Source organism: Manduca sexta, unplaced genomic scaffold (assembly GCF_014839805.1).
Source record: "Manduca sexta isolate Smith_Timp_Sample1 unplaced genomic scaffold, JHU_Msex_v1.0 HiC_scaffold_3017, whole genome shotgun sequence".
Lineage (NCBI taxonomy): Eukaryota > Metazoa > Arthropoda > Insecta > Lepidoptera > Sphingidae > Manduca > Manduca sexta.
This window is the reverse complement of record NW_023594040.1, coordinates 1-17367: the sequence shown is the minus strand read 5'-3', so window position 1 is coordinate 17367 and position 17367 is coordinate 1. Positions and strand designations below refer to the sequence as shown.

The following is a 17367-nucleotide window of genomic DNA, read 5'->3' as shown; positions in this document are numbered from 1 at the left end:
TACTAAATATATTTCAATATTATAGGCGCTGTGATGCCTCGTAGTTCGAAAGAAAGAATTTCGGAAGTGTTACAAGAAACATTTTATTTATTTTATTATTATTAATGAATTATAAATTAAGAAACTAACACTCATAAAAATATTAAAATTTTATTAATACTAATAGAACGGATCACCTGAGTCTTCTGATTCCGTCGTTGTGGATGTCGATTGTGGAGTCGTTTTTGTCGAAGATGTAGTTGAAGTTGCAATAGTCTTTGTAGTAGTTAAAGATATCATTGATGTTGATGATTGAAATTTAGTTGCACTCAACTTTGAAAGTGTAGTTATTAATGTTGTTTGTGGTGAAGATGACGATGTAGTAGTTGTCGTAATTGCCGTTGGTGAACTAGTTGAAGTGATTGTTATTGCACTAGTTTCTAAAGTTATTGCTGTAGACATTATGGGTGTTGGATTGAGAGTTACTTTAGTTATTTTAGGTGCAGTAATTGCCGAAGACGGTATAATAGTTGAAGAGGTGACAGGTGATGTACACAATGTAGTTTCTGTGTTTGTTTCAAATAAGATAGGTTTTGTAGATTCCGTTACAACTACGCTCGTATTATTAAAGTTTGATATTTTTGAATTAGTAACCGTTAGCGCTGCTAGACTTTCAGAACTTATCAACCCAGCATTCAAGTCATTGCTCTTACTTATATAGTCGGCTGAACCCTCTGGAGTTTGTGTTGTATTCCCTTTAATAAGTGTAATTGTTCGAGAAGTAGCAGTGCCTATTTCTTTTGCTTTAGTTGTAGATTGCCCGAGTATTAAAAAAATAGGGGAGGCTGTTTTTCATGATGTTTAGGTACTTTTGGTGTTATTTTATACTTCGGGATTAATTTGGTACCACTCAATATGTATTTCAATTTTATCTTTTTATCCTTTTGTGTGTAGGCTGCACTTGTTCTCGGCACGCGCATTTCTATTACACGTTTTATGATGCTCAATGGTATCCAATGACTAGGAAGATCAGCTTCAATAGGATTGCTTACATATATTACTTTGTCATCCAGCGGGTTAGGCCATTTTCTGCCTCCAGTAGTCGCATACAAAATTATAATACATAATTTTAATAAAGTTTTGCACTGCAATAGAATATAATCATAAAAAGTATATCTCAATATATATCGTAATATAATCTGATAATAACTTAAACATATTTACTTACTTTCAAGTTGTTGACAGAAATATCATTTTTATATTTTATTGCTGTATTTATCATCGATATGGAGTGTACATTTCATCGAGCAGCCAACATTTCAGTTGGAAAAAATATACCAAAAAATATTTATTGTTCGCAACCAGTAATCAATTCTATATTCGTGTTGGTTCAAGCGTGAAAATCGATTTAAACCTCGGATGACTTTACGACTGCACTCAATAGCGGACGTATTTCAAGTGATTCCTTTGCCCGGAATTCAAACAAATCGATGGGAACGTTGCATGTTACATTTCTAAACTCTATTTTGAAATAAAATAATGCAATTTGAGCATTATGCTTAGTCTGATAGCTTTTATCGGTAGCGCTGTAATTCAAATGTTATAGGAATAGTATACCGGTATGTTATACTTGTACCCTGCCATAACAAATCTGCTTTATACAATGAAAAACCCACGAAGTATGAAGGCTTACTCAGGACTGGTCATTTTCATAATTCAGGGCAGCGAAATAAGACAAGATCTTATTTTTTATACCGTTCCAGGAAACTAGAGCTGCTATAACTAATCAAACGAGTATAAAACGAAAATTCAGAATAACAGCGCCTTTGACTACCTGAAATCTCGTTGCGTAACAGTATGTTAGGAAATCTCTTTCAGTAACAGACCTAGCATTATAAATATTACTTCTTAAAATTCTATGGGTTCCAATATAACATCGGGAGCTTAGTTCAGGCTATTTTATTGAGTACCTACTAAACTACATAATTCAACTGTACATTTTATCACATGACAGACCAATGCCTTAATTTCTCAAATAATCGCCAGTGGTGATTTACGTCAGTAAAAATGCATCATTTTCAAACATAATTTTAATATACTAAACATTACCTATATACAATTTTAACTAATTATCCCATTTCTTGGACACGTCGATATAGTCACCGTCTGGAGAATTGTAGTTCTTGATCGGTGGTGTCGCCACGGGGCCGTTGATGCTGTACGGTATTAGTTGAAGGTCCGGCTGTGGAAAAAAGGCAAATTTTAGAATTGAATTATTTATTAAATCAAGCCATAATAGGAAAATGCAGACTCATTTTCTGAGTTATAATCAAGATAATGAAAAAATATACTGGTCTATATTTTTAATACAGATTGCCTCGTAGTTGTACGGCATGCGCGAAATGGCAGCGCTCTGAGGTCCTGGATTCCAATTTCGGGTCAAGCAAAGTGATATTTGATTTCTTCTGCTCAGTATCAGCCCTGCTATAGCCATTATAAAAAAATTAAAAGCCATTTCTAAAAAAAAAAAAAGCGGCAATTGCCTAGGTGGGTGTGGAACGGACTGCCAAGACGAATGTCCGCAGGTTCAAATCCCAAGGGCACACACCTCTGACTTTTCTAAAAAATCAAGTGTGTATTCTTTGTGAATTTATCTTTCGCTTTAACGGTGAAGGAAAAAATTGAGGATACCTGTACATCTCATAAGTTCTCTATAGGAATTTCGAAGTCTACCAATCCGCACTAGGCCAGCGTGGTGGACTAAGGCCTAATCCCTCTCAGCAAGTAGAGGAGGCCTGTGCTCAGCAGTGGGCAAGTATATAATACAGTTCTGATATTATTATTATTATCAGCCCGGAGTTTAGAATTTGTGCCCGACATGGCGATAGGCTCGACCCCCTATCACATCATGGGACGGAACACACTTGGCATAAAGTGGGTGCCCTGGTTGCACCTATGCATATCCCTTCGGGGACAAATGCGTGATGTGTATATATTTTTAATGAACCAAAGTCAACAATTAAAACCAAAAATTCAATACTACATTAACACATTTACATTCTTAACTCTACATGTAGAGATTTAATATGAGAGATAGAATTTGATTTAGAGCCCGTTTTAATAAATTCATCTCACCTTTAAGTAGGCTCTTAATATGACATTTAATATATTGAACTATTTAATAAACAAAGCTTATGTTTACATTTAGAAGCTTGTTCTCAGCTGACTCAGTATTATTCAATAAACAAAATTTATAGAAAACGTCATATGCTGTGACTTAAGATATCATTTGAAATGTGGTTGATATCTGTCTATTAAATAGCGACGACTTTAAGACGCTGACTTTAATTTGTCAGAGTCTGAGCTGTTATTCTGCTTCAGAAAAACTAAATTTTATCTATAAACACAGCCCAGTGACAGTAGACTAGTACACTTATGATACTTTTAGTCAATACAACAGAATCATGAATATGTCCTCATAGTATTAATACTATTTATTAATGCGGAGTTTAATCGCCAGTGGGGTACTGGCGATTTGGAGGCGTATGCAATAAAATATAACATGACACCATGCCTCCTGCCCATTTAATGGTAGGCACACTGCACTCACTGTTCAACAGCTTTATCAGATACAATGGATTAGAGGCTGAGCCTATTACCATTTATAAACAATTCCTGTCTCTAAACTGATACTGAGCAAAAATACCTATAGATTTACCTGATCCGAGGTTCAAACCCAGAGACTTCATCTAACCAGTCATACTGCAAAACAACTACACCAGAGAGTCAGAAAAAATATATAGTCCCTTACTAATTTTACGTACCATAATAGCCTCATCATACAACTCTTCAGATTCCTCATAGAGCTTGTCTAGGGCCCTCCTCTGTGAGGCCATAATCCTGTCGATCTGTGCTATGTTCGCCATGTACTCTTCCCTTTTGTATCGGGTCCATTCTTTCTCAAGTAAAGCACGGCCTCCGCCTCAGCTGGTGATAACTGCATCGTAGGCCTCTTACGTTTTCTGGAACAAGTCATAATATAATGAAAAAGGGTATAATTATTGATAATACAAAAATAAATCTCAACATTATACGTTAACATAATATAGAGAATAAAACATGGCAGGATCTTAATATTTGTATAATAAATAGTATTGGTATATTTTGTGCAAGATATACTCTTTACTACACTTTTACACTAACTGTAACTATGACAAATAATACCCAAGTTGGTCGATGATATCAAGTGAAACTTCCATCTCGTCGATAGGCTTCAACTGCCGGGCGTTCTTCTCAAGCCGCCGAATCTGCTTTTCAATTTTCTTACGACGGCGTTCCTCTCGTGCTTTAATAATTGCCGGGTCCACTTTCTTCTTTTTTTTCATTGGTTCTGCCCTAAAATTATAAATTTCCCAGTTGTAGGATATTTTTTTTACCAATGATTTGCATACATATAATTTATATTTACCAAAATTATTATATCGATAACTTCATCTGTGGCTACCAGAGAAGTTGCAGAGAGGTAGTAGGATATTTGTATCCGCTTAAATAGTGACCACCATATTTAAAACCCACCATAATAGCTTACATAAGTATGTTATGTTCCAGGATCAGTTGGTATACTCGTATATTGTGAGTCAAACTAGCAAGCATAATTGTTCCCACTGGCTAGGAATTAATACTTAATATTGAGTTGACTTTGCCAGGACCATACTAACAAGACAAGAAATATTTTCCAATACATACTTGGCAAAGTGCTAATATTATTGATTTGGAATAGACACCATTCTTAATCCTTACATATTATAAAACTAAGTCCCCCACCACATCTATCTGAATATGATAAACTCCAAAATCAACAAATTGATTATGATAAAATTTTGGAGATCGAATCTCAGAATGGGGAAACATATAAAACGACTTTTATCCTGGAAATTCACTTTCACATGTGTAGAATTAATTAAAGCTAGTGTTTTAAGATGCTAAGTAAATATCCGAGAGTAACATGTTTTTCATGGATTAAAAAATATATAATATTTTAATTTTCTTATTACTTAATATTTTAATTTTCTTATTACTCTTACTTTATCAATAAAACTATCTACACAAACATTTCCTAATAAAAAGGATGCCATCGCACCTGATATAACAGGTTAATCCTCAACAGTTGACACAATTATGTTGGTGTGTGGAACGGATATACACAGGCTGATCCCAGAATGTGACACACTTACGTAGGCCACTATGGTGGATTATAACACCTTGTGTATGATGGTTGCTATCTGGACCAATAAAAATAAAATATATCCTACCACCAGCAAACAAAAAAAATTTACTATTGCTTTTGATAACATTCAAAATAAATAATATTTATAATTCTGATAACATACCACAACTGGTCTGTGATTTTAAACTTCAATGCCGCTGTTGTAGATACATTCCGAGTGTTGAGTTGAATTTTAGCGAGAGGGCATATTGATAACCTGAAATTAATATTAATACATATTATTATAGCAATATCAGTGCAAACCATATTTGAGATGTTCGCAGTATTGGCCATGTTTACATTAAGAAATCAAATGGATAGTACATAGTTAAAACCTAGATTTGAATTTAGTTTTTAGCATAATATGATATGTTAAACAGTATAATATACATGATATAATACCTATCAACATAATGGTTAATGCAAAACTAGGAAATATTTACAGGACCATTTAATGTTCTTTTATATTATTAGAATTGAGGATCAAAAAATTTGTCAAAGATTTTCTGCAAAAATTAGAAAAGATAAATAAACAAATTGGCTATATAATGATCCGTTATTAATAGTATCTCATTTTTTTAAATTTATATAAAGTAAAAACAATAACCAAATTATATTTAGAGGTTATGATATGTAACTATGTAATAAAATATAAAAGATACCTGGAGAATTGTCTAAGTATTGACAAATTCAGCATGTTTGTGTACCACCTAATTTACTGTTTTGTGTAATATGTTATTATTTTCTGTGTATAATAAATTATATAAAAATAAGTACGGTAATAAGTTAGTACAACTGTCAGACTGACTACTGTCAAACTGACAGCTGTCAACAAGATTTCTTTTTATTCGTCCTTAGAGGACAGTCTATAGTCTTTCATTCCATACTGCCTTGGCCTAGTCTTACGTATGTCTTTTTTCAACGTCAACTTTCAAGTGTACTGAGGTAAACTGTTAGTTGTTACAACAAATTTTATATCTTTTTGGCAAAGGAAGTAGAATCCAAACTAAATCCTAAATGAGCTGAAAATAATTTATGTAATTCCTGTGCAATAGGTACATTTAACAGCCACATAAATCTGAAGAAAATCAAAACTTCAAATTGCCTGTACACACTTTTGTGTTCTAACCAACATTTTTTTTAATTTGTTGAGCTACTTTTATGGTTGATCGTACTTTCAAAGTAGTAGTGATATTGAAAATGACAGCATTTTCTGTTCGTGTTAATAGGCATGTGGCGCATCCTTTCCAAATGGTCTAACTTGAAAATATTTATTTTAGGGTAATTTTTTTTTTATACTTGCACGACAAAGTTTCCGCACTGCACCTGATGGTAAGTGGAGTGGGGTCCAATGAAATGTCGACTGACGAAAAATGATAACTCCCCGGCAGTCAATACAATTATGCCGGCCTGTTAGAAACGGATATAAATACACACGCTGATTCTTACCACTTACGTGGTCCACTATGGCGTGGAATCGTTGTAAATGCACGCTCCTACGAAATCTACATTCGGTGCTTGTTGCTATGACAATGGTATGTTATGTGGCACCTCTAACGACAAGACGTACCTAGGTGCGACCACGTCAACCTCATTATCATTATCAGACACATAAAGTCCACTGCTGAACATAGGACTCCCCATAAAGAAAAACTAACTGATGACCCCTTCTTAAGATGTGGTGATACTTAATGATCTTCCTACTGAAATTCTACTCGGCAAATAAATATGATTACCTACAAAATACACATACATTTAAACTTATACAACATTTTCTAATAAGTTTTTACATTATTCTATTGCGGTAACGATCTAGGTATATTATTAAGGTAAACAATGACCAACATGGAATTTTAAAAAGTAAACATGGGTAAGTGGGTATAAGGTTATGTATACGAACGAACAAGGACACGCTATATCTACCTACATAGGATAAATTCATGCCTCCTAATTATAATACTTATATATCAACCCTATATTATATTATACTGTCCCACTGTTGGGCACGGGCGTCCTCTAATACTGAGAGGGATTAGGTCTTCTTATTACTCAAAATGAATTTTAGGTCACCGAAGTCACTAATGAGTTGAAGGACTTATTTAAAAATAAGTCAGAAGTCATTTACCTACTTAAATATTACGTAACTTTACCATAGAGTAATAAATAGAAACAATATAATATAAGGTCAGTCGGGGCAAGTGCGCCGACGGGGTAAGTGCACCTACCCTATATAAATCGAAAACTATTGATGTTATACAATTACCGCAATCTTATATCGATGCTACTAACTGAAATACAGTTCCACTAAAAACATAAATGGCTATGTTCATTTTAATACGATTTATTCGCCATTTTATTTTAAGTGTCATTTAGACCTGTAAACAGAGATGACCCCGTGAAAGATAACATCAAATATTTCAAGATATTTAACATATTTCTGTAAACCAGTAAGGTGAATACATAGTTTAAACCTTTTATTTTAACTTCCTGTCTGAATTTTATTTATATATACTAAAATAAAGGATTTTTAGCAATGCGAAAAAATGTACTTAAATATTGTCGAGTAGGGCAAGTGCGCCACAGTTAATTGTCGTATGGCGCACTTGCCCCTGTTCCATATATAGCCAACCTTTTTGAGAATAAGTTTTACTAATATGAATTATTATTATAAAAATGTTATACTTAACAGCAGAATTTTTTGTACTCAAGGTATTTTGTTTCGAGCCGACTTAAATAAAAGGGCGTATTAGTTAATTCGTTTTTACAAAAGAAAAACTGAAATACCTTGGTCTAGAGCAACTTTACGTGAATAGGTTCCAACTGTTCGATCAGGCACGTTATCTGGATATAATGCAGCTAAAACATATCAAATGTCATAAGGCCAAATTCTAAGTAATTGAGTTATAACGCATTCGAAATTGTTAATTTCTACATTTTTGTATGTTATTTTAGTTTTTAGAAATAAAATGGATTTTATATTAGGGCTACCATTTTTTTATTCCAACATATCCGCACACAAAACTCTAATATAGCAAAAATCTTATATAGCAAAAAAAAAATCTAAAATGTTTTGAAGCCCTGATTTACATATATATGGCGCACTTACCCCGAATTTCATTTGACAGCCATAGTTTGTTATAATATTGAGTGATTAAAAATTATCCAAGAGCATTGCGAGTAAAACTTATTTCTCTATGGACTAAAATGAGTGTTTTCTTTATAATGTTTCATATTGGCGTTTTTTGTGACACAGGCGCACTTACCCCATTTCCGGAGGCAAGTGCGCCTACTACCATTTTTTACTTTGAGCAAAATATTATTAATTTATGGTCCAATTTCCTTGAATGGCTATAGGTTGTTATCACAAAATACCAAATATTCTTAAATTAATAAAATTATATTCTTAAGTCAGCACAAAAAGAAATTATTTTGCATTGAATCCAGCTATGAAAATTTTATGGCGCACTTCCCCCGACTCACCTTAGATATCATTGATGTTATATATTCTACCGATAGGTGTGATGCAGAATTAATAATAAATTGGTAAAAAAAACACTTAGAAGTAAACTTCCCATTAGCCACAAAACAAAATAAATCAGGAACGAAGATAAATTAGGTACCTATCAATAATGCTGAATCGGTCCTACTGCGAAGTTTAAATAATATATATACTACTATTCTAGGGCCGCTTCAAAAGGAAGTTATACCGAAATATACCTTACCTACTTTTAAACAATATTTATGGATAATTTGTTACGGCTGGTTTTTTATATATAAAATCAATGCAATGGTTTGGTTCACAGTTCACACATACTTTTCGTTCATATGTAAATAGATCATGGCATGTTTTGTTGAACAATAAAGTATTACATTTGGATTAATAACAAGTTTTATATTAATAATTAATATTTCGATAATTTATTGAGTTGGCAATTTTTTGCGTAACTGGGTTCAAATATGGTGCACGCGGGTTAGTAGCGCTGGAAAATTAAATTACTACTTAATATAGATACCTTCGCGACTGCAGCGCTGCACCTGTGCGGTACATCTGTAGCATCCGCTTTTAGTAAACAATTCCAATCTCAATCTTCAGTCCTATTCCAAGAATTAACCAATCAAAATACAGTTGTAAACATGTCAAAAATACTGTGTGTCTGATTGGTAAATTTTTGAGAGAGATCGAAAATACCACTTGGGGCCCTTTAATTGAAAATGGCAAATAAAAGGTATTATATGCATTTTACAAAAGCAGCGTTATTTGAAAACCTTAAAATAGAATCCTATAAACAATAATAGTCTGCATTAGATAAAAGTACCTACCTATTTCAATATGATGAGGATAGAAGTTCCAAGACCTGCCTCTCTGGTGTTTTTGTTTACTTAGGTACTTAGAATTTACGATTTTAATATGAATATTTTTGATTCATGTTTTTTTATCATTAAAATAACTAAGCATTATATGTCTATCAAGTAACAACCGCTTACTTGAAAAAAATAACATATGCACCGTGAAATAATTAGATGTTTCTTAAACAATGTAGGTATAGCCAATAAATCATTTTTTATTATGAATTTCGTCAATGGTCTCGTACAAAAATAAAAAGTTCATAGTACATACCTACTTATTTTTAAAATTTTAAAAGTACCTAAGCTTAAAAACCTATCAAACAAAAACGTAGATTCGTATTTGTTTGTATAAAATAATATAAATATTTTCTTTCTTTCTTTCTAATAGGTAGTAATAGGTGAGTAACCAAACTCTTCAAAAGATATCCAAAGGTCAAGTATTATGACAATTCCAAACCCTTAAATGATGACTTTTAGTTTTCAATAATACCGCATTTAAAATAAAGATAGACTAGGTACATTTTGTACATAAAAAGCGCAAATGTTAAGACGGTAAACATATAAACGACAGAACGGTAGAACGTATGAATCAAGCTCACAGAACCATGAATATGTAAATCACATCATTAAATACCGGCCACAAAACATCCATGCCGCAATGTTTGGCATCATCTCATTCTTAACTCGGGAACCACGGCATTGACATGTGTTCAACGATGTTTTTATTACAAACGAAAAAATCCACGTGACGCGCTAAGTGTTAAAATGGAAAACATGTCGGATTTTATCAAAAATTATACTGGTGTTAATGGAAGTTCAGTGTTAGAGGCTTACATAGAAACAGAGAAGGAACAGTTGACGGCATACAAACATGTTGCATATATTATCGGAACGCTTATTATGCTGAGCAATTTAATTGTTGTGATATCAAGTGGTTTGATTTTGAGAAAAGGTAAAGATATTCATATTAAATTACTTTCACCTTTGCCGTTCCGAAAGGAAGAATAAAAAACTCTTCTTTTATTGCATCGTAGTCTTAAGTTTTATCACATTGGTCGATTTTCTCAAAGATCATAATATTTATATTAATGTAAGTGGGTAGTCATCGTTTACTTAAGCATCAATGCGATTTACAGAATATAAACTTAGTAAGAAAGTAAAATTATTTAATAGCACAGCAAATACCCTTTCATGCGTAAGTATATAATATTTGATACCGAAATTATAACTTAACAGATTATTATGTTGTTACTTGAAATACTTATATTATTTAAACGTATCATAATATACGTAATGGTTTTGAACAATATTATTAAATTATATTTTCTATAAATCCATAATGATTTTAGAATCATCCATAAATATATTATCGACTCATCACTTCTTCTATCTATGCTTCTTTCCAACGCAATGTCGGCTAATATTTTTGAGTCAAATGTCCTATTTATTCATGAAAATTAAAAAAAATTACTATCTCCCCCATGAATACTGTTTATACTATCTATTACAACAATAGCCGGTATACCGGATGTAAACTCACGGTCTACTTCTACAGCGCATGGAATCCCGAATAAATCTCGATGGCTGCCGAAACCATCACTTGCTTACGCTGTACTGTTTCCAATTCATACCAACTTAGAAGCTCAGGAACTCTAGCCTTCAGAATCCTATGAGTACAGTAAGTAAAAGATTTCGCGCTGCATTCCATCGTCCTTAGGGCTCGGTATTGACTCCCCAGTTAAAAGGTCTATAAGAACAATTATCGTAGTAGAAATCTACATAAATCTTCATTCCTCTGGAGAGATATCAGTGCTACATAGAATTTGATCCCCTAAAAAGAGTATCTCTTCATTCCGGGGTGTTATCTCACGCATAATGTCATTCCTCAAAACTAAAGGGCTTGCTCGATTAAGAGGATAGGAATGGCTCTAGAAGTCTAGACTGTCTTATACCATCGAATTTATATCCTAAACATTGCAACGTTTGCAGAGATGGTACTTACTTCACTTCAGTCCTGGATTTATAAATAGTCCGTATAGGCCGCAGCTTATGGGCGGCAGCCTCTTAGTGGCGGCAGATTTCAGAGGACGCTCACTCAATTTAATTAATCATTCGTTTATTTAACTTTAACGCCTTTCATAATACAAACAAATGGAAAATTACTAAGTATTTTAGAAACTTACATACATACATACATAAACCTACATACATGGGGCGGCGGAAATAAAGTGCCCGACACTCATGAAGAATACAAATCTGACACTGCTTCACTTATTCATAGTTTTAATTAGATCTATAAAATAAAATGATGACCACATTAGTATAGCAGTACGATAAAGATACGAAAAAAAACGTATGTTTTCTAACAATTGTGTTGATTAGTCAATACCGATGCGAAAAGCTTTCCTCATTGTTGCATTGCATCATGAAATGCCTAAAAGCACAGCGCATTGTGGTTGCAATAGCAGTTTCTCTACCTACCATTACTTGATAGAAAAACTTGAGCATATATAATTTATATGACCATTGACCAACCTTCTCGGACGGCCAACCGGTTTCAGCAAATATGTTTTACCCAATATCGACTATGATTAACTATTGCTTTTTAACTATTTGTAATATTATGTAATTTAACCTACTTAACTATTACTCAACCAACGCTGATCAATACCCCACGAGGCAATTCTTGTGCGCTTGGTCTCCACACCAAATGCACGCCCATGCACGGGGCCACATTTGCCGCGACCCTAGGCGCAAAGCTCGTGCGTATGCCTCTTGGTTGCTAAGTTCACATTGAGGTTTGTCTAAGGGTTCGTGAACATTTCCCTTCCCTTCCTTCCAACCATCCTAAAAACTCCTCTTCCTTCGCTCTATCTCCTCCCTTCTTCCTCCCAGGCCCTAAGACCGCCTAGCTGGAGGCTACCGAACCTCCAGTGATAGCAGTAGGGCCCACCAACTCAACATGGGGCTGCCATGGTTGCTAAGCCCGGGGATTGCCTGTACACCATTTGCGGGGTACCCCCGGTGATAACCACGGCAGTTCCCAAAAAAAAAAAGCTGATCAATATAAATACAAATTAATATTTATAAAATTCGTATTTTGATTATTAAAAAATACGATTGCCTTACTGGGGCCTATCGAAAATCGTTTAGGCTAAAGTATGGGAAATAAAAATGTAATGGAATGACATATCTTAGTGATAAGTTTGTCCTCAATGATGGTAAAAAGGCTTCTTGTGTAAGGCCATGCGGTTCTTTTTTAAAACAACTGAACAAAATTTAGAAGTTAAATGTATAAAGGAATATTGTTATTTACCACATATTACCTACATCAAAAATCTATCCTTGATACTAAGAAAATTCTCGGGAAAAAACAATGTGTGGCGTGCATACTAATGAGCAGGTGTATCAGATTTTAACACAAAATATAAAGTTGGATGTGTGTTTAACCGGTTTATCTATAAATCGATGAAGAATCGCCACCGATAAGCTGAAAAGATACAATCTACATTTGTAATTTTTTTATTGAATTGAAGTTAATAATAAACTTCTAAGCCAAAATTAGCTTACAAAGAAACTACTTTCGGCATGATCAAAGAGTTAATGAAAACAACATGTCAACTACTCATTACTCCAAGCCATATTTCATAAAGCATATCAAAGTTTTTGTTATAATGGGAAATCCAATTGTTTCTATTGCAAATATTCTAACAGGAGGTATCAGCAGTAAAAAATACTCCTCGGCGTAGGTAGCTAATATTTTTTATACGATAGAGCTACGGGACTGTCCGGTCGCGACCGAAATGATGTAATTTTGAAAATATAACTTGCAAGAAATAACATCTACATTACGAACATGTTTTGTTACAGCTTGTGATGCAATAACTGAGTTTATACGACCAATCAAGCCGAAATTTTCTTGACTCAAACGTATCTTCTTTCCTCCATTAATCTTCGTTTCTTGTAGTTGTTTATCATTTACCTTTGGCGGGCTATCTAGCAATTTATAAATAATGTCAGCCCTGGATGATACTGCCCCACTGATGGGCAAAGGCCTTCTGTATTATTAAGAGGGTTTAGGCCTTAGTCCACTTCGCTGGCCTAGTGCGAACTGGTAAACTTCACACACCCTCAAAATTCCTATTAATAACTTCTCAGGTATGCAGGTAGCAAGCGATAATTCACAATGAATACATACATAGTTAAAATCAAGGTGTATGCACTCTGGTTTTGAAGCTACGGACTTTCGTTTTTGGAATTCGTTCATCAACCAACTAGACTATCGCCGCTTTTTCTGTTTTTTCGCTTTTTCATGTAATTTGCTAGTGTTTTACTTTACTGTTAATTTCTTCAACACTATTAAATATTCATATACAAATTTATCGTTACCCTGTCTAGAACAAATTCTTTAAATTATAATAATTCGACGTCATTTTTACTTCCACCCGAGGCGTCGTTGACAATGGTAATACAATTAATTCCACCACTCATAATCACGGGTTTCCCATGATAAATTACCGTACAAACAAGTCTATGAAGTTTAACAAATTAGTCACAACTCACAAAGCATAGAGGTGTTAATTTCAAGAGGTGTCCATTAGTACCTATTGTACTATATCTGTATCTAGCTACATCTTATTACTGTTCTACGTGAAAATGTTACAGATTTTAACAACTGTATTTGTCTTAGTTTCACATTTTTGTGTAGTATATGCGTAACAATCAAAAACCTTTTAAAAAATTGAAATGTGGCAAAAATGGCGAAATAGAAAATGCTGTGTTAATGATTAATAATATAGTTTTAAAAAGAAAACAAATACACAATTTACCTTTACTTATCCTATAAGGGGTAGGCAGAGATGGAACCAAAAGGCCCACTTTTCGCCGAGTTGCTTCTCATGATGTGATAATGGGCGAGTCTATCATCATATCAGTCGATAGTATTTTAAACAAAGAAGCGAGATATTTATCAGATCATGAAAATATATTTTATTCCTCTGAATTTGTTTATAAGTGTTTACCATAATCATGTAAAGCCTGTGGATACATTGATTATCTTCATCAAATAGAATAATTAAATTACCGATTAAACATTGGATCAAACCATGTTAGGTAATTCTACTTAATTTAAAAGTTAGCAAATGTTGAAACGCACTTAATGACTATTTTTCTCAATGAATGTCAAATGTTAATTGTTTCGCCCATTGATAAATGTAAAAGATACATTGCAATTAATGAGCATTGTGATTATAATCTTACTCACCGCATACATGTTATTAACATCATTACCTTCAGCACGTGTTGTGCATTTATTTGCAGAAACAATTAGTATATTTAATGACAAAAACAGAATTACAATCATTAAATTTTAAAAATACCTACATGTAATAACTTTGTTGAAATTATTATTGCTCATAAAACATTATCTATTTTTAGCCCAAAACTCTATGAGATGCAACACGTGGTATCTTCGTTAGGTTTCCAAAGCAACAACAAGTAATAATTACCACATAACTTCATTAGAAAATGGGAGCACTAAGTGTTACTTTAACACAGAGTTGGAAAATAATTCCTTCATCACGACTTCGTAATACAAGTACTTAATCTTACTAATCTAAAGTCTAATCAGAAACGCAAGAATTTGTAAAGATTGATAAAGATAGAGGTGTTTGGGCAGGCACATAGAATAAATAATGTATTCCTGAATTCAGATAATATACTACATAAGTAGATTTTTTATTCCGTGAAATATCTTTCATGCCCACAACAAGTACTCACGAATAACCATTGTTTTAGGACAGGAACCGAAAAGCACGTATCTTCTACTCGGCAATGTATCTCTGGCTGACACAATCGTAGGATTCTCAATCATCTTCAGCAAGTATTTAGACAACTCCAACAGCTCTAACATCTTGTGTGTTATCGAAGTTGGTAAGTAAATATCCAAATCAGAAATACTCTAATCACACTATTATCTCCGTCTTCTTGACATAACCTAGAAACTTTGTACTTTAGTCTTTATCGTTTTTGTTATTTTTGCGGAGAAAGCGAAATAACCACTCAGCTTTGCGGTTATGTAAAGGTCACTCGTCTTACGACACAGATTTAAGCCACATGGGAAGATGGCATACATTAGATAACAGCTTCACCGACTCATAATATAAACCAACCTATTATATACCAACCTATATTATACCTATGGTGGCCTTCTTCGACGTAATAAGAATAGCTCATACCTCAATACCTAATACCCTATGGAAGGCCGTATCGAACAATTCCAGGATCTTAATCATTGATAGGAACAAAAGCAAGTGGTTATATTGTCTGCTTTTTGATGCAGGTATGATCGTGTGCCATGCTAAGGTGTCAATCTTCAGCGTGGGTTTAATCGCTGTCGACCGCTACATCTACATACTCCATGGCTTATATTATCAAAGGTGGTTCAACATTACCAGAGTGAGAATTGGAATTCTCTGCATATGGGCAGTTAGTGTGAGTTAACTTGACATCATTTTGGAAAAAAATAGTCTTTATCGTTTAAACCGACTGGTTTGTTATTATTTGCAGGTATTACTCTTGGATTTATGCCGGCAACTGGATGGACAAACAAGGAACTTCCCCTCACCCGATGTTATTACGTCGGTCTGTTCCCCAGAATCTAATATTATTAAATTCGTTGCTTAGTATAGTACCGATAATTGTCGTAGCTGTTTTATACTCAATAATATTAGTTCGAGCGCTAAAAACGTTAAAATATTGAACGCTGCCACAAAAATCTTGATAAATCTACAAACGAAAACCAAAGTTAAGAATGTACCGAGGAACTGTGTCTGATAAAAAATCAAGCACGTATTCGATACCATCGGTGACAAAAAGTAGTGGCAGTATTATGAAAATCGATAGAAGTGCTTCATTCAATTATTTGTCCAATGATAACGCTAAAGACCTGTAAAATCTAAAAGCATTGATGATTTCACAAATGATAAAACAAACATAAAGCAATACTACTATAGTAAAGATGATATTCAAGGTAAAACTCGATTTGAGTCTGACTTTAGTGTTTACTCTGTTGAGTCGCATAGTTCTGACAAAAACTCATCGGATATGGATAGAAAAACCTCTAATGAATTAGAAGTGAGCACAAGCCGTATTGCCAATCGTAAAGTAGAAAGAGCCAAACAAATGGAGAGCTATTACGGTAGTAATGCTTACATCCGGAAGTTTCATAATTACATGGATGCCATTTTTATAGCAGTAATATTTTTATTTCTGCGAAGAAAAATTGACAAATCCCAAATGTATGCATATTCAGACATTGCTCAGTGGACCTTTAGTGACTTTGGCTTTTTCAACAGTATACTAAACCCTTGATATATGCATGGTGGCACAAAGGGATTTAAAAGGTCCGTTAAGACCTGCTATAAGAAATGTTTACACAAACTTATGTGTCACATTAACTGATGATGTAAGTGTAAATTTGTAAACAGAATAGGAATTTTATTAATATCAAATTCACGACAATAAACTCTCTGTATTTAAATGTTTGTGTAATAATTGGTGATTGTGTTTATTATGTGTTGTGTAATAAAATATATAAATTCCGTTACAATTATTTAAGTGGTGCCTACATTTTTCTTTTGCAACCTCAACTCAGAAAAACAGAACAATATTAATTACGTTGATGAAAGAAAAGAATCTCTTTGTTTGAGTATTTTAATACTTAACCATAAGAACCATAATTTGATCATAAAATATCAAACGGAATACAATTACTG

At 33.6% G+C, this 17367-nt stretch overlaps 2 protein-coding genes across 2 annotated transcripts; one reads left to right on the top strand and one right to left on the bottom strand.

Annotated features, from left to right (window-relative positions):
- Nucleotides 1-2054: 2054 nt before the first annotated feature.
- Nucleotides 2055-6067, bottom strand: LOC115446936 (39S ribosomal protein L40, mitochondrial). The gene is given in 6 exon segments (XM_030173784.2): nt 2055-2221; nt 3804-3955; nt 3958-4001; nt 4204-4374; nt 5370-5462; nt 5908-6067. Coding segments are annotated over 6 exon segments (612 nt in total). The 5' UTR covers nt 5943-6067; the 3' UTR covers nt 2055-2104.
- A 4042-nt stretch (nt 6068-10109) lies between these two features.
- On the top strand, nt 10110-16352 carry LOC119192634 (G-protein coupled receptor 12-like). Its single transcript, XM_037446442.1, is given in 5 exon segments — nt 10110-10544; nt 15389-15523; nt 15933-16082; nt 16160-16243; nt 16246-16352. Coding segments are annotated over 5 exon segments (663 nt in total). The 5' UTR covers nt 10110-10357.
- The last annotated feature ends 1015 nt before the right edge of the window (nt 16353-17367 follow it).